We start from the raw sequence: 25,000 nt of genomic DNA, 5'->3' as shown, positions 1-25,000 counted from the left end.
CTCAGCTGCTTCCCTCTCCTCTGCCTCTCTCTTACAGTAGGAATACCTGTGATTCATGTGCTGTGAGTAAGACCCCGAGTGCGAGAAGCGCTTGCCGCACTTGTCACACTGGTAGGGCTTCTCCCCGGAGTGCAGGCGCGAGTGCTCAATCAGGTGATGCTTGTGTTTAAATGCTTTCTTGCAAATCTGACACTGGTGTGGTCTTTTTCCTGCCAGAAAGGAAAAAAAGGACACAGGTGAGTTACAGGGGTAAGGATGGGTAAATTCCCCACCCCTCGCTTGCCCAGCCGCTGCTCTGGCAGGTGCTCGAGCAACACGACGCCTGAACCCCCCTGCTCCCCACTTTCTTATTTTTAAAGGAAGCTCTGTTTAAAAAAAGAGAATTAACAAAGAAACAAAAAAATCAACGAAACAAAGAAAAAAACAACCCACCACATTTATGCTACAACTTAGGCTCTAGATGCTTTTGATTGTAGTCATTTTACTCAAGCAGCTCAGGATAATGAAGAAAATGACTCAGAGAGCATCAATGGGAAACTGGCAGCTCTAGAGAGCAGCTGACACCCATGAAAATGTTTGAAAAATATCCCTATTTATAAATAATTCTGCTGACAGCATCATACACACACAGTGAAGAGGTGAGCCTGTAAAGACCTTTGCTTCTTAAGGTTTTCTTTGTGCAAGCTGCTCATGAAGAGCAGGAAGCCAACATCCTATGTGTGCCCTCGCTGTTGGTGCCACGTAACCGCAAGCCAACCCCTGGCCAACACTTCCCCACATGTGACACCCTAAGTAGAGTCCATCACAAGGTACCTTGAGACACACCCAACACATACTATGGGTCCAGTGACAGCAACAGAGGGAGCCAGGACTCCTGGAGTCCTCGAGGTTGCTGCTGGTGGTGGGAGGACCAGAGCTGGACCCACACCAACCCACCGCAGGGGTCCTCTCCTCCAGCTCTCACCCAGGGAAGGAAGCCCTCAAAGACTGAAAGACATTCTTTTTCCCCCACCACGTGAGCAAATACAAATATATACATCTGCCACGGAAGCAGAAGGAGTTTCTAAATAAAATGTTGTCAGCCACTCACTGAGTGCTAAAGTAGTGTTAAGCTGCAGAAAACAGTATTTCCTTTGGCATTTCAGGCAGTTTCGAACCAATGTTTGAAACTCAAAACCAGTGCCAAGCCTAAACACATCTGGTTGATCCCAGGCCACAAATAGCACAGGAATGCCTTCAACACCTTCCAGAACTGCCATACTGAAAGCTTAATTCCAAAATAGAGCTGACAAAAAAATTCTTGTCAGCATGATGCCACACGACAAAACTCAGCAAAGCATGATGCAACCGTGAGATATCCAGACATAACATATGGTGCAAAGATTGGAATTAGTGAAGACCAATCACCAAACTTAGATTGCAGAAGGCAAAAAACAAAATCAAACATTAGTACCTTCAGCCAGATTTAAAGATTTTTTTTTAAAATGTCAAATGATAAATTTCATGTAATTCAACTGAATGCTCCAGAGTGGTGCAACCATGCAATTTCAATGCCGATTGGTCATTATGTTATGTTTCATGCTATTTTTACATATATAAAACTGCTGGTATCTGGTGCCTGAAATGCAGAACCCAGCTTTGCATGTCTTATTGCTAGAGCAGATCATTAGGAATTTATTAGTAAACTGGCTGATTCCTCGGGTGTATTTATCATACTTAGCTGATGTGGCATGTGACCAGAAGAGGAATAAACTTCACAGCAGAGCCCTCCCCATCGTGTCAGTTCTAAAATGTGGTATTCTGTTAATTCTTAAAGAGAGGAAGAGTATGGTGAAGAGTAGGCAAGAACAACCCAACTGAGAGCAATGGGCCAGGAAAATGGGAAACCAGCAGTGTCAGCATGGAAAGAAATCCAGCAGAAAAAATAAAACTGTTTTCAGACCACTGGAAGATCTCGACTTCCAGGAAAACTCAAGCTGCTTCTTTATGAACCTGATCTGCTTTGTTTTCCTCTGCAGTCACAGCTGGGACTCAAGATCAGGGAAAGTCAGGCAGAAAAAAAATTCCACTTCCATAGCAAAGTCGCTAAGAACGAGTACCAAGGAATATGTTAATTTTTTTGCCCAATCTAGTCACAGCTACCTTCAAGTCCCACTGTGAAAGTTCACATTTAATAAGGTGTGATTAACGAGTGCTCAAGGAAGCCAAAAATTGTGTGTTATGAAATGAAGGGGAGATCTGGCAGGAAGGAAAATAGAGGAGAAACCCCAGATAGAATAACCAAAGTGACAGGGAAATTAGTGGATGCCTGGAAACTGGGACTCAAACTACGTTTCTTTGTATGAGAGTTTCCTAAGCTTGCACACACACAGGGTTTCTTTTTTTTTTTTTTTTTCCTTCACAGCGAAATTAAAAATTCAAGCTTGATATATTGAATTATAGCAGCACTGCTTTTATGATCTGTTTCCTAAATACGCATTTTTGACAGTTCAACTTGTTGGTTAAAAGTCAAGCTTGAAGAAACCTCTGGGCTTTGAGCTGTAATGCATATTTTGGCTTTAAACCTCCAGGTCTGACCTCCAGCCTTTGAACCTCCAGCACGGAATCCAGAGCTGGGAGGTAACTACCTGCCATTTGGAGCACAAGTTTTGCCAACAAAGGGGAATCCCACAGCCTTAGCTGGGGAGATTTCAACACAATCAAGTCATTTACTAAAATTAGCTTAGAGATCTTGACCTAAGCCCTCTTCAGACCCCTGTGCTGACAGAAGATAACCCTTCTGCGTAAGGTGGGAGCTTTCCCAACGCTACCAACCACCCAGCTGGATGCTCCAGATACTCCTGCCTGCATCCCTGCCTCATCCCAGCTGTCCTGTTGAGCCCACCCAGAGCAACAAGCTACCCTCCCTTCACCAGAATCTCTATGCTTGCTAATTTTCTACCTTGTAGACCTAAGCACCTTTTCTTGTGTCCTCCTTGCTGAACTGCCCACACTGTGTCAGTCCCTCCCTCTGACTTACTTTTCCCTAACACTAGTGAGCTCAACCTTTGTCTTGTTCCACTTCTCCACATCTGCTCCTTCTCCGTGACTCCAAACTTCCTGATAATTCTGATGCACACAATATTTAGTGCCCACTACACTCTCCTCACCCTGCTCCATTCAGTAACCCAGCACTTTTCTTCTCCTCAGACATAAGTCAATCACCTCCACTGCTCCTCATCCAGCCTGGCTTCCACATACCCTTCCCCAAGGCTGGGTGATGTGCTCATCCCTCAGTCCTTTGCCAGCTTTGCTCATCCTTTGCACATGGCTTTCACACAACACTGCACTCATACTACCTGGGGCCTCCCCACAGCCAGCACAGAGGTAACCTGGCAGGGAATCATCCATATTTTATAAATTAATTTAGAAGCGAGAAGATTAAATGCTTCATATTTTCATATTAATTTGTATTATTACTAAAAAGGCTACACTAGAGCTATTTAGTCTACCACATCCATATCAAGGACTCCATTTTGATCTGAGGGAACATGACAGCTTGAGCAAAGTTCTTTGTTCAGACACCACACTACATACCTTAGCAGTGCACAGCGTGCAGCTGTTACAACACTAATTGAAAAATGTTTTTAAATGTATCAGGTTTCTGAACATTTGCGGAACAATTCCCTTTTTTTTTTTTTCCCCATGTGCAAAAGCCAGTATTTCAGCAATTCAGAAGTTCCTAATCCCTACAATGCACTGGTAGGCCATAAAATAAAGCTGAAATAGGTTATTTTGCACTAAAGACGGGGAGAAGTCTACAGCTGTAGGTGGATGGGGAGAACCTACAACTGTAGGTTGATGGGAAAGACCTACAGTTGTAGGTAGTCTCAGCAGCTTTCTCAGCTTACACACATTGTCACATAGAGTTATAACATCAGTAGAGTAGAGACAGGTCAAGAGGAAGCAGGTTTGAACCTCCCACCTGACAGGTTTTACCCATTCTGTGTCACCCATGGGAGATGGAGTTAGAAGGGAGGTACCCAGCTGAAAGGAGGGCTCATGAAACACTTGTGTGCCTGAGGTAGTTGTGTTTTGCAGTGAAACTAAATGATAAATCTCTCTCACACATCTAAAGGAAATGTTGGGGCTTATTTTGTACTCCACCATCTGCAAAGAGAGGTCCCCACAGGGACCAGCGCTCAATGTACAGAGGGGAAATTGCAACTAATCTGTTTTCAAAGTCTCTAAAATTGTATTTCTGTTAAAACAACAGAAAAAAATCTCTAGCAGTGAGTATCTCTTGAATCTTCCTGGGCTAGAAGTCTCTTAAATGCTCCGTGTTTCCCATTTGCAGTGGTATGAAAGTCATGAGACATCAGATCATAACCAGTCCACTGGTCCCAGCCTAAATGTCACCCACCCTTGGCATAAGGTGAGTGGGTTTTTCTTCTATGGGAGGGGGACAAACAGGGACCCCACTCTTTGGAGGAAAGAGGGAAACATTTTTATGACAGGGAGGTCTTTTGAAGCTGCTTGGGGGTTTGGATGTTAGATGTAGTCCCAATGGAGATGGATTAGTGGCCAGAGCACAGCGATGCGGTCAAAGGTGCAAGATAAATGCAATTTATATTTAATTGCCCAAGCTGCACCTGTTCCTTTTTGAATAGGAGGCCCTGTCTACCAAACAAATTTTAAAAGCATAGAATATATCCTTTTTTTTTTTTTCTTCACTTGAGTGTAAAATGGGCAATTCTAAACTTGTATCAGAGTAAAGCAAGAAAAAAAATAACCTTTAAATAGCATGTAAATTTTTTATGAATCAAGCTCTAAATAAAGAAAACTCCTGAGCTGGGAATTCAAAATACTAGCCAGAAAGAGCTGATTTGCTACCAGGCTCAAGAACAATATTTAGTTTACAGAATCAATCTGGAAATAAAACTAGTGCTTGCATCAGCATGAAAGCTACAAAAATAAAAAAGAGGTCTTAATAAAATATACAGTGGAAAAGGAAAGGATGAAAGAACCAGCACAGCTATGAGGCCCTCGGCAGCCCACACAAGTAATAAAATAGAATATGATGTAATATAGAACAACAATGAAAGGATTTAAAATTTCTAGGTAGGATTCTGAAAAACTGTTTCCAGCTTTTGTTGCAGAACAGGCGGGCTGGAGGTTTCCTTGTGACGCTACGACAAAGCTGGTGTGTGGCAGACATGGGCAGAACAAACACTGATCTGCACCTTACTCCTGAATCAGCCCAGCACTGATAACCAGTTTTGGCCTGACCAAAGTTAGGATGAGATCATAAAACTTCACAGGAAAATTGAGCACTGTTCTCTCTGCCATGCTCTGCACCCCAGTTGTAGTGCTGTGTACCCTGGTTTTAAAGAAATGGGATCTTGTGAAGCTCAGACTCTAAAATGTGCACATAGATTCTCTTAAAATCAAAGAGCATCCCAAAATTAACTTGGCAGGATTTCATCCTGCAGCAACCAGTGGCCTCTACACTGAATTTCAGATTGCACCAGTGCAATTCATCCATTGCAGTAATGCAAGAAATTTTCCCCCTCCACACAAACATAGAAGCTACTGCCGAAAACCACTAATACTGCATAAATTAAAAATTACAGATTGTGAAATTTGGGCCTCATTTTCCACTGTGCTCAAGCTGTAGAGGTAAACACAGAGCTCCTTGATCTGCAGCCCCACGGTCCTACTAAAAATTCTTGGGCTGACACAAAGAACTGGCCAAATCCCATTCTTTTTACTGCCCTGGGATGAAACTCAGCTCAATACCTACAACATTCCTGTTTTCTCCTTTACAACAGTTGGTTCTGCACATGATTCTGGCAGCTCACATAATTATTACCTGTTATTTTTTGCTGCAAATAATTTCTCTGGGCTACATGTTTAGCAGGAACATGGCCTCTCTCTGACTTTTTTAATCCTCATTCTAGCCTTGGTTGCAATAGGTATGTGGACTATGAGAAGCAGTGACAAAGAAAACTCTGAATGCTTAAATATCAGAAAAAAAAAAGACCTCAACAAGCACATATTTTTTTTTCCATAGGAAAAAGGACATCGGTGTACACAACATCCACTATTTGTGCTTCTCCAGGAAAGACAGGAAGTGTTCCAATTCCTCTGAAAATACATTTTTAATGAAATAAGAGCTGATCCTGATCAGCTGGCCAGAAAACAGCAACCCCCTCAGAAAAGAAGCTCCCTTTTTCAAAAAGGTGATTGAAAAAAAGTGGCCCTACTCTTACACTGCTCCCAAACACAGAAGGTGGCGTGAACTTTCCACTCGATTCCTTTCACTGAACATGGAGTACAGGTTCACACCTGTGCTACTAATGCAATTACCAGCTTTTTTCCAAAACTATCAAACTAATTTGCAATTCACTTAAGATGCAAGCCAAGCCATTAGCCAAAGTCCACGTGCAGTGTGCCTTCTGAAGGCTGTGAATGAGTTATGGAGACCAGCCCAGCCAAGGTCTCCAGAGCTCCCAACCACCTCCATCAAACTTTCGTGTGATGCGCTGAGGCTCCATACAAGCAAATGCCTCCTTAATACTTCACACTTTATCTAACGAGTTCCATCACAGGATTTCAGCCTGCATGAATTAAGATTTACAACACCCAGGGAAGGCGGGCTGGTATTATTTCCCTCAGAGTTCAGAGATGGGTGAAGGTGAGAGAAAGATGAAGCAATTTGCTGAAATTCGCAGAGGAAATCAGAAAAGAGCACGGTGCTCTCGGCACCTCTGCCCACAAGATCATCCTTCCTGTCTCCTCAAGCTTGCTGATGTGTTCTAGCTTATTAAATATGACACCTATACATGTCCTGGATCATAAGACTGAATCCCATAAAACTGTTGGATGTAGAGTTCAGAAGCTGAAGGGGACAAGAGCAAAGAAGGAGAAAAGTCCCTATACCACAGCCATAGGACATTTTTTGAGGCAGTAGGCTCCTGTGCTACTTAAGGCCCAGAACATATTTCTTGCTTTTGCAAATGCAGTTTATTTTGCAAATCAAGGTGATTGTACACATTTCAGCTTGTCAAATTTTCAGCCTTTCAACCATATGTCTGTCGATCTTATGGACTACCAACTTTATGGGATTCAACCATATGTCCAGATCCCAATATATATGAAGGCCAGTTCTAACATAAGAGCTTTACAGTAGTAGTGTAGTAAACCATAATGTTTGCAGATGGCTGTAATAAAATCATTCAGGAGAGGCAAGGTGCAGGGATGTAAAGCCTTCAAAAGCTTCTTCTACTGAATAAGCAATTTGATATGAATAACATAGTGAGAAGCACATTCCACCACTCAACTAGTTTATCTAGTCAAAAATGTTCCTTTTAATCTTCTTTTCTAATCCTACGTATATTTTAACCGCCTTATTTTCAATCTTCCTGGGTGCTATTAGCTAAATTTTGGAAGAAAATAATAAGGAGGAAAAATAACAAAGAATCTTTTTTTTTTTTAAAGGCCCACGATCACTTATGTGAAATGCCAAATGGTTATGTGCAGCCTGGAAGATGTATTAATAGAAAGGTATAAGTTCTTTACCGTCACATGGTGAGATTGAAGGATGATGTGACTTGCTTCATTTCCTGAAGTAGGACTCAGCTTTCAAAGTTAAGAAAAGTTTCCTCCTGAGTAAGCTTTTTCTAACTCTAGGAAGTTGGAGTTTGGTTTATGTCCTGCTGCACAATAATTCACATGATAATTCACATACCCTTTGTCTAACATAACTTGATATCTCTATTATTTAAGGACCTCCGGTCCCCTTTTCCCCTAACTAAAACATGCTGAGCTGATGTGTCCACCTCTGGGCTGGTGCCTCTCCTCACTGATGGCAGGGAGGGAGCACTGCCTGCAAGGGGAACCATGGCCAGCCTAATGTTGATGGAGGGTCTTTTTCAAACCAAAAATATTCTTTTAAGCTGACAATCCACAGTGAGTTTTGGCAAGCTTCCTTGAACTAGAAAAAAAATCAGTTCCTACTTGGGAAAGAAGGAAACCATCCCCGGGCATTCACCGAGAAGTAAAAAAAGCAAAATGCAACCTGACTGCACTTCTGGTGTGCAAAATCTTGGTGAGAGCAACCCCAGTGAGCTGTTTGCTTTGAGATAACTTGGCCAGAGCCAGCTCTTGCCCTGCTAACGTCAGGGGAAGTTTTTCTATTGGATTAAACGGCGCAGGGTCAGATAGTGCCTAAGAAACCAGAAATATGCTGTCACCCTTCCTTCCCATGCCAGACTTTATGTTGACTAAGCTGCACTCCTTCCCAAGTGCTAGGGACAGTCTTGTTGGCAAGGGCTCATCCTGTGAGATGCTGAGCACCGTGACTGCCAGCCTGCTCAGCATGGTGACTCGCTTAGAACCTGCTGAGATTCACCCCAACACATCCAGCAGTCCTTTCGCAAGGAGTAACCATTTTCTTTAAAAAAAAAATAAAATTAATAAGTTGAACTGAGCAAAAAATACTATTTCGTCCCCCTCAGCACCTACCAAACCATTCATCGCACAAGTGTGCTCACGAAAGATCGTGAAGAGCACAGCACGGGCCTCAACCCTCCCCTTGGCGCGCGTGGCCGCTCTACCTGTGTGCTCGTATTTGTGTCGCAGCAGGGAACTGCTCTTCTGGAATGTCTTGTCACATAAGTCACATGCGTACATGCCACTTTCTGTCTTCTTGATCTTCTTTCGGGACAGACAGGAGTCGGAGTCCGTCATGTCGTCGAGGCCGGACATGTAGTCTGGGGTTCCATCAAGCAATTCTCCCTGTGAGGGAACCACCCGTCAGCAACGCCAGCTGTTTCTGCCCACAGAGGAACCAACCACCCCAGAAAAGTTAAAATCATGACATAAAAAAGTTCCTTAGCTTAGGAACCCATTGGTAATAAAACTGCGAAGCCATAAAAGGACGCAAGGGCTGGAACACCTCTCCTATGGAGAAAGACTGAGAGAGTGGGGGTTGTTTAGTCTTGAGAAGGTTCCAGGGAGATCTGGTGACTTTTCAGTACTTAAAGGGGGATTTATAAGAAAGATGGGGTCAGATTTCTTAGCAGAGCCTGTTGCTAAGGGGGGCTAGTTTTAAACTAAAAGAGGAGAGATTTACATTAGGTATTAAGATGAAAATTTTTTATGCTGAGGGTGGTGAGGCATTGGAACAGCCTGACCAGAGAGGTGGGAGATGCCCCATCCCTGGAAATATTCAAGGTCTGGTTGGATGGGTTTCTGAGCAACCTGATTGTGTGGACATGTCCCTGCTCACTGCAGGGGGGTTGGACTAAAGGGGCCTTAAAGGTCCTTTCCAACCCATTCTGTGATTCTACAGCTGATGGGAACTGAGGAAATAACGAGGAGCCTGTTTCCAGTCAACTTTCTGTCTTTGACCACTCTGCAATAATATGACTTACTCAAGTAAACAGTACTCATGTGATAACATGAGAAGTAAATATTTTCAAGGAGTGGAAAATGCAAAGGAGAGGCTCTCCATGGGTGGCAAAAAGTATCTTAACACCTGAAAGAGGTGGGTGCAAGCAACAGCTAAGAGATCATTCATCTCGAAACACTGAAACGTGGATATATTCTGTATCTGTAAAAGGTTTTAATTGAATTTTATATTTAGGTATAACTGTTATTATTATGCAATCCATTTAAATGTATGTCTGCCGACTAAAGGCCTCAAGCCATATTTTTATATTTAATTTTGTAATTTGAAATAGGGAATATTAATAACACTTTTTATCAATGTTCTATCTATGTTAAAACAGCCTTCAGCATTAAGCAATAATGAATGTGGATCAGTAAATTATTAAATTTCTTGATATTTATTTTGTCTTGATCCAAAGAGAGTGCAAACTTGCATGATAACATACATTTCCATTTGCTATCACACAGTTTGGTTTTCTTAGACTAGGTTTGCACTAATTAATATTAGAGAAGATTAAATAGGCTTAAATACATTTACAAAGAGGGCAGATGTACTGTAAATTGGAATAGTGGAACAGCTGTTATGGAGGTGCAGTGCTATTTATGCTCCTATTGTGCAAAGAGGGATTACAGCCTGGAATGTAAAACCATACCTGATTTTCACATTTGAAACTATAAAACATTTTACTACTCAGTAAAATTACTAATAGACTGTAATAGGACATAGGGGAACACGCACGCACACAAAAAAATTATTAATCTATAATCAGTTAATCTCATTTGACTAAACTCTGTACTATAGATCTGAATATGCCCAGCAAAAAGGTATAAAAGAAGATGACTTGTGCAGAGCAGCCCTTTGCTGGAGGCGTGCAAGGGGTGAAATCCTTTGCCACTCATGTATTGACTCTGGGACGACCCGGGAAAAGGATTAAAGGTTTAACCCAGGCACGAAGAAGTGCTGACCCAGATTAGGTGTCCACTGAAAGACTTTGTCTGAGATTAAGGGCCCTATCTGGTACCTCTCCTAAATAATTTTGTTTAATCTCTCTGGGGTTGTTTTTTTTCTTTTTTTTCCGAAGCTGTTCCAGATGACTGGTGGGGATTAAAGGACTGGTGGGCAGGAAAGGGCAGTAGGTGGGCTGAAGGAAAGGGTTGTGATGAAGCAACACATCAATGTTTATCATCACCCAGACATTCATGAGAAGAGAGAATGCCATTCCCATCCATAGTGCACCAGTAATTCCAAAAAAAAACATGGATAAGGAAGTTTTGAGGATTTCAATGATGACTCCCCCGAAGTCTCCCACTGCTCTTTTTCCCCACAGTGCAATGCAGTTATGCTCACTTTGAGGGGAGCCCTGAAGAGATCAGTTTCCCTACAAAATCTCCTTTTTTTTTTTTTTTCTTTTGTATTTTATTTCAGGATGGGACTTTTCATTAACATTATTATTATTTAGACACAGTTCTCATAGGGAATGACTGAACTCTTCACAGCATGAGCATTATACCTATTCAAAGGTATTGATACTGCTTCTTAACCCAAGCAGAGGTACTCTTAAGGTAATTGCAATTTGTTCTCCTACCCCATCGTATTTTTGCAAGTTCAGACTAAGCCCCCCCCCTGCTAATTTTGACAGAAATGCTCAGTATAAATGGGCTTTTTCTTCTGTAAGAGGACACATCACAAAATACTAAGATTTAACCTTTCAAAAGAAAAGGGTTGCAACAATTTACCTGAAATCCTTGTTTCCGCTGGTACTTTCTCCTTTGCTGCATATCAGCAAAAGTAGCTGCTCCAGTTGGGTAAGTGTAGGCCATATGTGGTAGGAAGCTCATCTGATCTAGTCCTGGGTAGGGTCGCAGCCCAGGAATACTGGTCTGGACTGGTGGCATAAAAGTGGCTGGGGGAAATGCGCTCTGCGGCGGAAGTGTTGTGTATAAAGGTTTGGCACTAAATGGGTTCATACCAAATACTGGGTTAGTGCTTTTATCCAGATTATTTGAATTAGAAAACTCCTTCTTGATAAAAGTCAAGTTCAGTGGCTCATCTGAGTTTTCAGATGATGAAGAAACGCTGTTGTGTTCTAAATTTACACTATTAGATTTAGTTTTGTTCTTTGTGGCTATAATACTTTTGGGTTCCTTCATTTGTTTTGGTAAAGACAAGTCCAAAGGCTCAGCCTGAAGCTCCTCAGAAGAGAAACTGTTTGGAGTGTAAGAACTACTGTGGGAGTTTTTAGAAGATGTGGAAGAAAGATTTAAAGGAGAAGGAGTATTGCTCCTTGAGTGGTCCAATTTATCAACTGGCTTAATATTGGTAAAATGAGGAGGTTTTGTTAGCCTGAGAGGAGTATCACAATTAGTAACACTGTTATGGAGTTCAGCTATAGATGGTGAAGTTATAGAGTCCACAGGCTTTATTGGAGATCTGGCTGACAAAGAGTCTTTAGTGGGAGTGTTGTTGGTGGCAGCCAGCGCCACCTTGGCACTGGCCCTTTCCAGTGATGGTGACCTGGAACTTGAATACTGGTAGACTTTTCTTTGTTCAAACCATTCCTTCACAAATTCCTGAGGAAGGCCAACAGCAATGGAAATTTTCAGTAGTTCATCAGAGTTGGGCTCCATGTTCATAGCATAATACGCTTTAAGTACAGACATGTGGTCCTTGTATGGGTTGATGGGGCTAGTCATTCCTTTCTCAGAAAGTACTGATGACAGCAAGAGGGTTTGCTTATCAAACACTCCAGGTTTGTTGGGAACCATGTTCTCGTGAGGCTGAAGGACTGCCTTGATTTCTTCGTTCATTTTACACAGGTAACGCTCATGCTGATGCAACGGAATGGGACCAGGAAAGCTTTCTTTACAGAACTGGCATGAAAATGGAGTGGATACATTATGGTTCTCTATCATCTTATCTTCTGTTACCAGGTCTATTAGGGTTCGCAGCTTCTCTTTTTTAATGTTATTGAGCTGCCTCCTCGAGTCTGTGGTTAAGCTCTGGAGGCAAGCTTTGGCTTCATTGACTTTCTCTAATGTATAGTCAATAATACTTTTAGTGGCACCATTATGACTTACTACTGGAAGACCCACGGGGGGAATATTGGGGGAGGTAACTCCTTGTTCCTCGGCTGGAGGGCACGAATCCTTCATGTGGTAAACCTTCAACTTGGAGATCTCTTCAGCCTTGCAGTCCATTTTCTGCCTGGAAACCGTGTTGTCCACAATCTGTAGGACCTTCTGCACCTCACTTAAATTACTGCCTACCGCAGGAAACCCAAGCAATGGTGCTTCCATCCCTACCCCTAAGTGCTGCATTGGACTTTGAGCAGAAGCATGAACTCCTAAGGGGCTGGTTGCTCCAAGTCCACCATTCATAAAAGGACTAGTTGCACTAAACCCATGTGAGGCCATAAGAACCTTGTACTCATTGAAATCTAGTGGTTCTGTTTTAATTTTCAGTAGGCCTGTTTGCTCAGACATACTAAGTGGTTTGCCATTCTCCAGCTTATTTCTCAGCTGTGTGATGGCTGAATTAGTAGGAGAGGAAGATACAGAATTAGGAGAAGAACCCGTCTTGATATTGTTTCTCATTCTGCCATTGACAGAGATTAAACCAATACACTTCTTGCTGCTGATGTGGGAACTGTAGGAGCCAGAATGGGAGAAACGTTTCTTGCAGTTTGGACACTCATATGGTTTTTCACCTAAAAAATGATAATTAAAGCAAATGTTAATTATCACTGTTGCTGCTGCAACTGTAAGTGATCGCATTTGATACCCAACTGTGTATCTGCTTATTAATAGTGAAGAAAAATATCAGTTCTCTGAATATGGCCACACACCACCACTCCTTTAACCTCCCCTTTCTATGGGTTTTGAAGTCAGTGTGGACACACAGTCTCCAGCCAGCAACAGCTGCTGAGATGTGAGATTTGCTCCAGAGTGACCAGTGCAAGTTATAGCTAAGCATCAATGGCAAAGGGTGTCAAATTAAACCAAAACTATTCAAATATGATTTTTCTTTTTTGTTTGTTTCTTTTTTTTTTTTTCCAAAGGAAAAAAAAAAAAAGAATTTTCACTGGAAAGGAGAAATTGAGTCCTGTTGTTAGGACCTTTGTGCCTGGACAGAGCCTGGTGGCATTCTGTGTGCCGAATGCTACATCAAGCAGGAGAGTCATTGAGTAGGAGATGCTCTGTGCTTATTCGTTATCTGAGAATATGAGCTGTATTTCAGTTGGGAGGACTTTTTGTTATGGAAAATATAATGGACTCTTCAGGGTCCTGCTGCACAGAAATGAATGAACGCTTCTGAACTCCAACTGCCGAGCAAACAATCCATATTATTTGCAGGAAGCTTTACTATTTCCAAATCTTTCAGCGAGACCACGGTATTAACAGCGTGATAAATGAGGATGACTCAGATACCACTTCTGAAATACCTTATAGTAGCTCCAAGAAGCCAGAAGCAGAACTGTGTAAATTTTAAGCAGTCTTTAAAACTCAGCTAATTAAACAAAATGCAAATGAGCACACCAGCACCTCTGCTACTCACCACTGTGAATTCGCAGGTGTTCCTTCAGATGGTGTTTGTATTTGAAGGCCTTGCCACACTCAGTGCATTTGAACTTGCGGTTGCCTGCTCCTTGGGTCAGCATTTGGTGCTGGGAGGGGATTAAAAAAAAAAAAAAAAAAAAAAAAACAACGTGAATTTTATGCAAGAGAAACCATGAATTTCTAGCTTTACAAAACCACAAAATTAATGTGCCTCTGAATTTATCAAGTGGACCAAAAGGTCTGCAGGCACAGCAGTGTTGCAATAAATATCGAAAATGTTGCCAGTAAACTGAAACAAATGAGAAAGTACTTTCACGTGAGCATTCGATATTTGCTTTAGAATTATTTCCTAAGTCTCTCATCAGAAATGTGTTGCTTTAAGGTATCTTACGATGAGAGAAACTGTTTTATAAGAAGATTTGTGGCTCTTAATATTCCTAGCAGATTCTGAACATGTGGGACTCCGCTTGTTTAAAAATTCTGTTTACTGCGTGTGTAGGAAAGACAGAAACACTGTCGTTAGTGGCATTTCGTGTAAGATTTAATTCATTATCAAGCAGAAGTGACTGCATCTTCAGCATGAGCTGCTGCTGGAAGTGTTTTTTAAAATCACAGAGCAGCAGGGAAGACTTGAGCTACCTTTCGTGCCATGTTTTCCCCTGGTGCACTTCTAAGGGGCGAGGGAAAGTTAAAAGTGGCATAAAACATATAATCAAAGGCAGCTGACCTTTTTTTTTTTTTTTTTTTTTTTTTGCAATAGGCAAGAAAAGCCCCATGACTTTGCATTTGGAGAGGAAAAAAAAAAATAATTAAAAAAAAAAATTTAATAAAATTACTAACATTGCAGCCAACCACTCTGGATGCTCAAGGTAGGAGAGGTCAGCCTTTTGTAGGCAGCCACAACACAAAAGCCTATTGCAGGAGCAGGAGGCAAAGGAGGGGGAGAAAGGGAGAAGGGGGGGGGAAAAAGGAGGGGAGAAAAAAAAAAAGGCAGCGTCGAAACGGTATGACAACTGCGAGGGTGTGCTGCCTCTTCCCACATTCCTGGCGAGACAGATGGTGTTACATGGGACACAGGGAGGTTTGTTCAAACAGCAGCAACCTTCAAAGATCAAGCAGAGCCCAGCCCGCCGCGCGCCATTGAGGGACCCGCGCTCATATGTTGCTGAGTTGCATAAACAAACAGCAACAGCTGTTTTGTCTCCCCCCATCGCCCTCTGAGGACTACTATAAACTTTAGTTGTGCCACTGTTAATATGATACAATCATTTTAATTTACTAATTGTAAATGCCATGAGCAAATGAGGGGACTTTTCAACACCAAAGCTACCATTCATAATGCGCCAGCACCAGCGCGCTCTCGCATGTGAAATTTCAGGCAGTTGCATTGGATAAATATCTGGGCAGGATGGTGAGGGTTTTTTTTTTCTCCTCAGTGTTTTTAATGATACGAAGCAAAAGAAAGAACCTAATGGTGGATCAGGTTAGGAAAAATACACGTGAAAATGCGTTCATCTACCGGAAAAGCCGCAGGAAGGGAAGAGTAGGAGAAATCACTTTGGAACCATTTATACCAATTTAGGATCGAGCAAAATATATGGTTCTCTTAAAAATGCTAATTGCAAAAATTGCATGATGAGGAGATGTCTGTTTGCCTCACTGAATTTACCTTATGCTGAGGAAAAACCTACCAAGAGAAACAGAGCCGATCATGATTTTCAGGTTTTGAAGCAAAATAAATACAGCACAAAGCCTTTATAACTTGACACAATGCACACAGCTATTTATTTAAGTTCTAACCAAGCCATTTGAGTTTCCACTCCAGCCCTCCACTAGATGGGTTTTCAGCAGTAATTCCCTGGCAAGGAGAGGGGTAGTTTTTCTGCTGGTATGACAAGAGTTTTGTGGCACAGGTCTCTTGCCAGCCTGCTTAGGAGGACTAGGGAAGCCTGGTCACCTGTTTGAGATCCACAGCATTTCCTTAAAAGCGGTACAGATATAATATTACATGCACCCCATCGAGGAAAAAACTGCTTTGATTTATTGCAGAGACGAATGAGAGCGATGCCGCCGCTCTTGCCCGTGCACGTGTTAGTGGCACAATCACAAATGACAGCCTATATGTACCGTAGGGAGAGTGATTCTAAAAATGTGTAATTATGTTTAACAAACGATTATACCAAATACGCGTAATTTCCCGTGATTGAAAAGGTGACTCGGAAAGTAATGAAAAAATATTAGTGGATCTTTTAGTATGTCTTGGAGCTCCTACTTGCAACACTGCAAAGTAAAACTAGGTGAAAAATGGAATTAAAATTGCTGAGATGTTTAATAATGTATAATTAAAATGCTACAGTTTCATTCACTTTTTTGAGGAACATAAAAACGAAACTAAAGTCAAGTTAAAGTGCAAATAAAATTTCTAAATTAGAAATTAACACACTCATTCGATCGTGAACATAAGACTATTAAATCATATTAGAAGAGACCATCAAAAAATCATTTAGACCTCAATTAAAGCTATTACCATTAAAAGATCTGCATCTTCAAAATGCCATGAAAAATTAATAATGATTGCCAATCAAAGCAATATCGTTCCTCTAAGGGGTTATTACAGAAAGAAATCACTTAAAACCAGCCCCCCACCTGATCTGTCCCTGGCTTGTGTGTCACCATATGCCGCTCGAGCTGGGTGCGGTAGGCAAATGTGTAGTTACAGAGAGGGCAGGAGAAGTTCTCCTCGTTCTTCTCGTGGCGGTACTTGATGTGCTCCTTGAGGGACGTCAGGCGCTTGTAGCCCCGGTCGCAGTAGGGGCAGGTCAGCAGTTGGGCGAAGGCATCTGGAGTTCCAGGTGGCAGGTCTGCAACCCGGGATGAGGAGGGGGGGAGAAAGAGGCAGGCCAAAAGGTCAACAAATCAATGGCAGCTCATGGGCTGATTGCCCGGGATGGTATGACAGGAATCGTTGCAATCTGCTGCCCAAGAGGGAGGGATGGGACTTCCAACCGGCACCGGCACCCGCGCACGCCCACGGCAGACGCGCGGGACCACGCTAGGAAATTAATTATGGGCATCCCTCCTCCTGCAGGCCTTGCTGGCTGGGAAACTAAGAAATAATTTTTCTGATCAATTGGCAATTTGCATTCCAGCCCCAGCTCGTTACATTACATTATGCTGTTGGCCGAATCCTTCCCACCAATGCTTTTCCATTTATTTATAAAGGCATCAAGAGTGCGACGGTTCGACCACCCCACCTTTTGCTGTGCTAAAACTCGATGAAAACTTCCCAAACTCCCAACTGTTTCAATTCAGCTCTCTGGTTCCCCCACCAAATAATACAAATCTGCTGACTGAAAAATCACAATACACTGAAATTACAGCCCCAATCTCTGCTCATGAAATTCCATGCCGCTGCAGCTGTTCTTCAATTTTTAAGGTAAACACCCAGGCATGCAGTGCATTTATAATTGCAACAGCTGCACGAGGTCAGGATACTGGCTAAAAATGAATTCCAGCCTCACCATTTTCTTCTTGCCCATTGGCCTCTGGAGTGCCAAGGCGAGACAGCTCCTCAGGGGCTTCAGGGTAAATAATGGCAGTGTCGCTGCGCTGTAGGTACTCTGCTATGCTGACTGCATGCCCATCTCCTTCCTCCAGTTTCCTCTTGGTGAAATATTCCTCAAAATCCGACGTGCAATTGGCGTTCTTCACTGAAATGAGAGAAAGGGAAAAGAAAGGGGGTTTGAGCGCATCCTTCCCGGGGAGGTTGGTGTTGCAGGCTGAGCTTGTTCATGCTGGAGCTCCGAGGCTGGGGCTGCAGCTGGATCCTTGCTCTCATCAGTCCTGCTCCAGCTCCTAATAAAATTAATGCAGGCTTTCCACCAGTGTGGATGGAAGAGAAGGCAGGCTGTTAAATTAACAGGAACACGAGCTCAACGGGGCAGCAGGAGAAGTTTATGAGGCTTGGGTAATGCAGGTAAATCCTTCACCTCTGGAACCTGAACCTTCAAGGGACTCCTGGGGGACCCATGGGTTTTGGCATGAACAGAACTTGACCTACAGGACTGAGCTCAGCTGCCCCCAGATCCTGCAGACCCCCAGACAGTCTGGCATCAGAGGTGGTGGGTGGAGGTAGTAAAGAACATGACCATGTCTCCTCCATCACAGGTCCTGCCTTGGGCTGCTCTTCCATGGCAGACATGAGCAGACAGTTGCTCACATCTTGTTTTTATTTATTTCTTTTTTCCTCCTTGAAAAATTAACTTAAATGGCAGAATAGGTTGTTTAAAAAAAAAAAATATTGCTTCATAGATGTCTGCAAACAGAACCACATGTTTCAGACCATAACAGGGATGTGGAGCCTAAAACCACTTTTACAGCCTGTACAAGAGTTTTCCTTCTTTTCCTTAATTGTAAAGCAAATTTTTTATTGTCCGTGAAACATAATGTATGCTCAACCACAAAACATCCTGTTACTTAAAATAAGCTTTTTTCCTCCATGTATGAACACTGCAAAGACCTTAAAAATTCCATGACAATACAGAAAAATATTAATATCATTGTACCAGAAAAAAAATAAGCTGATCATTTTCTTCCTATGGTTTTTTCTTTCTTATTAGTAAGGCTTGGAAGACACAGCTGATGACAGGGAATTAAAGATACTTGTTTTTAACTGACCATAAACAAAAAGAACAGCTTATGAATTATTACATTTTAATGTATTTCTCCTTAGGTAAAATAAGAAAATGAGACAATGTCATAAACTATTCTACAGTTCCTGTGAAAGTAAAATATTATATAGCACAATTCTACACTCACTAACTCCAGGAAGCAATATGGAATAAACTCATGGAAATCAAAGGGGTTTTACTGGTTTGTAACTACTGGAAATGAAAGACTAACCAGCTCTGTGGTGTTTAGAAACGTCTCAGTGCTTTGCCTCAGTTTCCCCCATAAATGTAAGGTGATGCTGGTGATCAGAATGAGACATGGCCTCTGACTAGGGCACAACTGGAGACCTGAAAGCACCTGACCTGGAGCACTGATCTCACAGTCATCAATAAAAGTAGGTACTCATCCCTTTAGCTGATAAAACCCAATCCTCTGGCTAAAACAAATATGCCCTATTTTTGGTATGAGCTAAACAGCTTCTCAACCACTCTGCAGCATTTTAGTGACAGTGACCAAATGGCACAGGGCACGGGACCCCATTTTTTGGAAGGAAACTTCTGCTCCTAGTGCAAGTGGTTTTGTAGGGAATCACTACATCACCATAGTGCTTCTCCTGTGGTCCTTCTGTAGCTCTTGCTACCATTTGTTTGTAGCACAAGAAGCAATGCTTTCCTTTTTCTCCTCCCATAAACCCCCAGCATCTATAGAAAAGGAGCACAGATATGGAGAACAAGACCTCACACCTTACCTCCATTTTGTTGCTGGGAGAGAAATCTAACAAAATGGCAGTCGCTGAAGGACACCTTATGCATGGAAGCATCAGACTATGGTTTTAATTTTTTTTTTCATCAGAAACAAGCTGAGGTATTACTTTTGACAATGGAAACTTATTTTTTGTCCCCTTGCTACACCTTGACCTTCCAGCTGTTGTAAAGATCATCCACCTTCTGGCCTGACGCTACCTCATCTCTGCTCCTTCTCCTGGCTTACCCACACATCCAAGAAAAACAAGCTTATCTTTTGCCAGATTCATGCCATGACCCAGTAAATCCTACCTGTGAAGCAGGGAAAGAGTTTTTCTCCAGAAAGGAGATAAGGCAGCAGGAAGGGGAAAGGGTGGAATGGCTCCGAGGAAAGGCTCCATGTCTTCATCTCCTCCCAGCTAGCTGGGGGATTTGGAGGTTGCAACTTCATTTACAAGATGGGAATTCAAGCTGCCAAGCAAGGCTTGAGTTAATATTAGAAGCTTCAGTTCCAAACTTGAACCCAAATGAGGTTCTTCCTTCCTGACCCTAAGTCTATCTGGAAGCTGATCCAACAGGCTGGGGTGGACTGCTGTGATATTACTGGCCTTGGCTTCCTAATTCTCTGGATTATTTAGCTTCTATGTCTGTGCGTGCAATCTGGGAGCTAAAGCAAATGTTTATGTCTACATTTTAAACCCCTGAAAACAAGGGGATTTAGTGGAAAAGCTGACAGATTCTTAACTGAAACAATACAACCAGGGCTGCAACATTGCAGATTAAAATAAACAACAAAAGGTGACCATGTGTAGCTGGTTCTCACCAGCGACAATTCTGACATGGCTGGAAACTCACCCTATTAAAAAGACTCATCTGATAACCATTAGATTTCTTCTTTTGATTTCTGGGGGGAAAGCTTGCTTCCCTTCTTATGCCCTGATTTGTTTTCCATACAGAAAGTCATGCTCCCAGATTCCTCGTGGGCTAACACTGCACCTACACTGCACATCCCCTCCTGCAAGCCAAGAACATCATCAAGATCTACGACGAGTGACCTCACCAAAGAAATAATTTTTTTTTTTCATTAATTATTGTAGCCTGGAGAGCAGAAATATTTTCAGCTCCCAAAGCTGGTGTGGCCGTGTCACATCAAAATCAAGCACATTGAGGGAAGATATCTTTGGAGGCATTTAGGACCTTTCAAGATAAAGTGAGAGAGGGGTTCAAGGAGCTTGGGAGACCAGTTATTTTGTGTGGGAACTTGTCCTGTGAGATGGTGATAGCTGCCCTTAATCACAAACAAAGCTAATAAAACCACAGCCTTCATTATCCAGGAAGTGAGAGGCCCCCATTGGTACACACAGATTACAGCCTGAAAACGGCCTGTCCTCCAACCTGCCAAGTTTTACTTCTGTTTTCCTCCCTCAAAAGGTTTGGGTTTTTTTGTTCTTTTCCCTTCTTTATATTATATTGAGAGATCTTTACTCAAAGTTTCTCAGATGTCAGAAACCAAAACCAGGAATTTTTCTTTCCTGTTCATTTACAGGGAATTCATTAATCTATTTTCTGCAAACATCCCAGCTGTAATAAACATAACAGGTATTATAAAATAAACCATAGGAATTAATTAATTCATTCATTCACATTTTTTAAACTCTTCATTTTGTCAATTGGCCTTTTCAGAAATCCCAGAAATATTTAAACTGATTTAGCAGGACTAAAAACTGAAATGTTCACCCTAGTGGTCACTTTTGCTTTTCTACTATAAAGCCTCCATGGCTCATTATAAAAATGCAGCTGATTAATATATGGATAACAAGACTTCTTTTTCAAGTACCACTAAGGAAGTGGCTATTCTGACAACAGCAGAATAATTTAATAGTGGAGATTTCTTCCTTTAGTTTTCTTTCTCTACTAATGACATTCCTCAATGAATTTGGTGCTACAAATATACCATGGTTGTTGCATGCACCTTCAGCAACTTGTCTGGCTGGATGTATGTGAGGGAACCTAAAGACGTTTCCTGTCTCTGTGCTCAGCCCAGGTCCTAGAGCACTGGAAGATCTGGTGTCAAGAGGGAGAGGCACATTATCTTAAGTGAGAAAAACCTTCTAGGCCTATCTGGAAGAACCCATGTTAACCCGAAGGAAGACCCCAACATCCTTCTTGGAGACCAGAAGGTCACTGTGGTACTGCTCTCATTGAAGATGGAGTCACTGCTCCAACCTCTTTCACTGGGTTGAGTCTTGGCCTAAGCTCAGCTATTTCATTAAACATTAGTATTAAATCACCCTATTACCTGTGAGGAAAAAATGAGGCCAAAGAAGAAAATTTTGGACATTTCCCAGAACAGGCAGGAAGGATTTTTAATGTCTCAACCTCTTCCCTTTCCTCCCCAAATAATGGTTGAGGCACCTCAACAGGCAACCTGGGGGAGTTATAACTCTGCATGAAGGAGGCTGCAGCTCCTAACAGCCACCTGGCACCTTCCACTCAGGGTGAAAAGACTGGAAAAGACATTTCAATTATCAGATGTGATAACCTAACTAAATAATCTGACATCATCCTTGAGAGACTGTGGAGACTGCAGCATCACGTTCTACCCAACCTACCCAGGCAGCAGCTTCCACAGAAGGAGTTGGCTCTGAGAGCCTCACTGATAAAAGATCTGAACTAAACACTAGCAGGGCAGAAAACAGCCCTGTTAGTCAGTTTTTTGATCAAACTGCCCATTAACAGTAAAGAGGAGGCTGGGACTTTTGCAGGGGACATTCCAGGAAGGGATTACCAGGTGCAATGTCCTGAGCAGATTTTGCTTTTTAAATGCAGTCCACCTAGGTGCAAAGCACTCTTTGAACCACAAGTTTGCAGTGCAGCAAGCCAGGTAGGGGCAACCCTTATCTTTTTCCCCAGAAAGCAGGTTTCAGGAGAGTCAGGAAACCCTATGGACCCTGGGCAGAGCTGGGAGCAGGGCTGTGCAGGGTCTGGACAGCATCCTAATGCCCCAGAGAGATGCCAGGAGGCCAGTGACAAGCAGGCAGAAGAGACCATCAGATAGTGGAAGGGAAGGGGCTGAGAGGACATGAAGTCTTCTCCCTTGAGCAGACCATATTGCAAGTATGAAAGAGTCAAGGCCTCTTACGGTAAGGAAAATATGTGCAAAGGAAGTCACACGGACTGATAGGGGACCTCAAAGGCACTGGTAATGGTAATTCAGATAACCATCAAGTCTTATTTCTGAATCAGACATCTTTTAAAGTCCCATTTCTCCAAGTGCTAAGCACAGTTTATCGGCTTATTAACATCCCTTGGAAATAAAAAAGCTTTTAAAATATATATGTACCCACTTCTGTATGGCAACATCGTTAAGAATATATGTAATGATAAACTGTGCCTTGGTGCCACCCCCCCTTTCATGCATAAGAAATCCAATGGATGAATAAAGCAGTGAGATGGGTTTATTTTCCTATTATTTTCCCCCTCAAGAATTATAAAGTAATTTTTTTGTGTTACTTAATAAGAGCATTGGGGTTTTATGTGGGTGTTACTAATATTAGGAAAGTGTGAGTAATAAAATCCTTGCAAGGTTTAGGTACCACCTTTTACAGTAATATTTCTAGAGGGTATTACCTATGAACTAAATCTCATAACAGAATGCATCAAAATGTACTTATACTGGAAAACTCTTAGCTGTGTAAGTTGGAGCTATCTGAAGCATCTCCAGTTGTGGCAAAATGCAATAGAAAATCAGGTGATGTGTGGAGTTCAGCTGGGCTGAAGATGGAGTAGGGCCTTCTGGCCTTTGGAAAGAACGTGGTAAACTCCTGAAGACATTTGGATTAGGAAATAGTAAAATAGTAACAGAAACCTTTTGCTGTTTTATTCTGCTAGAGGAAAAAAAGAAAAAAAAAAAGAAAAAAAAGAGATAAAGAGATGGCTCAGAGATGATGCCTGCTAAGTATCTCTGCCCCTTTTCTTGTTGCACAAAATGTATCGATTTCTAAGAACAGGGGAAAGAAAGAGATGTCAAGGGAAAAAAAAATAAAAAAAAAGATTAGCCAGAAACACAATAATCTCATAAATATGCATTTAAAGTGTGTCTGTGTATCCATGTAAGGGGGTTATGTGTGTCTTGCTGAAAAAAATTTTCCAGTCTCTGAAGCAGCTGACTGTGTTCACCAGGCAAATCTGGGGTTGCCAAGAAAGGTGCATCCCATCCTGGTTACCAGGCTCTTTGGACAGTCACCCTCATTAAATGACTGCTATGTCTTGGTCCAGCTACTTTATACCAGCTTCATCCTCACTGGGAAAACATCTCCTCACACTCCTGAAAACTCTTGGCTCACATGGATGCAGCGTAAAGGAGTAAGGGACTGAGGGACAGGCAGAGAGGGCTCTCATTGAATGAGCTTCTCCCTGCAGCATTGTCATCAAACTTGAGGGGAGAGGGGGGGAATTAAAACCCAGGAGGAATCAGGGAAATATTTCCTGATTGTTAAACTGAAAACAAGAGAAAAGTTGTTTTGTCACTTCATGCCCAGCTAATCCTACACAAAACGGGAGCAAAGCGATGCTGGGATCACGCAGTCCCTTACCTGTACCATTGTTTCCTGTGGTCTGAATTGTGGCTTCAGGCCCCATAGTGTCATAATCTTCCTTCATTTCTTCTGTGAAATAAGCAGAAACACTTTTCTTAGCATCGGCATGTTATGGAATTGCTTACACACAAAGCTAGGGAGCACATGGCAGTAGTAAAGGGAGGGTGGGGGGAGAGGATCCTGCTAAGGGCAGGAGAGAAAAGGGCTGTTGTGGACCCCTGTACAATGGCTTTGTTCTGACAACAGAATGAGTTCTGTGGTGCCGGGTGGGTAAGAACTTATTTACTTTAAACATGACAGCCCGTGGTGGAAAAGAAAACTATTTGTTCAGAGTAAATGAAGGGCTTTTCCTAATATCAAATCTAATAAGCAATCAGGTCATAAAAAGGGATTTTTTTTTTTCCTCTCTTTTATCTTTTTTTTTTTTTTTTTTTAAATACGGAGAAAAAATCTGCTAGCAGATACTGTGAGATCTGTACCTGGAAGAAACTGCAAATACAAAAGGAAGACACTAGAAGTTTTTATATCTCTGTTTTTTATCTATCATCACACAGATCTGAGCTGCCACCGTCATGGTAACCTCACTGGAAGCTCAGCTCATATTAATACCAAGTGGTGCAGAAATGTGACAACTTCTCAACTGTGGGCAGCTCTTCTCTGCCCCTGCGATTTGTTTGCATCTTCTGTGCACTCTCCCTGGGCTGACAAAGTCTGTCCTTTATGGCCATAAATTGGCTTAATTCACATGCAAATGAGCACGGTATGTGTAGAATGATTTCTTCTGTATTTATCACGGATCGGTTTGATTTCCATGCAGCCAGGGGTTTGGAATGAGTTAAAAACAGCATTTGGGAGAGGCTGGAGGGATGCAGCTCCATGGCTGGGAAGAGTGGGGTTTTTTCTGAGGTGTTTCAGCCTCTGAGTGCCCATCAGACTTGGTTTCCTGCTGCTAAGTTGTTAGTTCATGTGCAACAGGTATTCGCACATACAGCCTGGTTA

The 25,000-nt window shown here is 42.2% G+C and overlaps 1 protein-coding gene across 2 annotated transcripts in view; it reads right to left on the bottom strand.

Moving 5' to 3' along the window:
* ZEB2 (zinc finger E-box binding homeobox 2) overlaps positions 1 to 25,000 on the bottom strand; it is a 113,503-nt gene that overhangs the window by 1,812 nt on the left and 86,691 nt on the right. For both annotated transcript variants that reach the window (XM_071746435.1, XM_071746434.1), the window contains exons 3-9: positions 23,999 to 24,070; positions 17,511 to 17,699; positions 16,636 to 16,850; positions 13,988 to 14,096; positions 11,170 to 13,139; positions 8,598 to 8,778; positions 1 to 209 (exon numbers count right to left, since the gene is read on the bottom strand). The exon at positions 1 to 209 is cut by the window's left edge and continues 1,812 nt beyond it. In XM_071746435.1, the coding sequence (XP_071602536.1) occupies positions 1 to 209; positions 8,598 to 8,778; positions 11,170 to 13,139; positions 13,988 to 14,096; positions 16,636 to 16,850; positions 17,511 to 17,699; positions 23,999 to 24,070 (2,945 nt within the window). The remainder of the gene's footprint in view (positions 210 to 8,597; positions 8,779 to 11,169; positions 13,140 to 13,987; positions 14,097 to 16,635; positions 16,851 to 17,510; positions 17,700 to 23,998; positions 24,071 to 25,000) is intronic.

This window comes from Heliangelus exortis, chromosome 6 (assembly GCF_036169615.1).
Source record: "Heliangelus exortis chromosome 6, bHelExo1.hap1, whole genome shotgun sequence".
Classification (NCBI taxonomy): Eukaryota; Metazoa; Chordata; class Aves; order Apodiformes; family Trochilidae; genus Heliangelus; species Heliangelus exortis.
The sequence above is the reverse complement of the archived record's forward strand: the minus strand, read 5'-3'. Positions and strand labels throughout refer to the sequence as shown.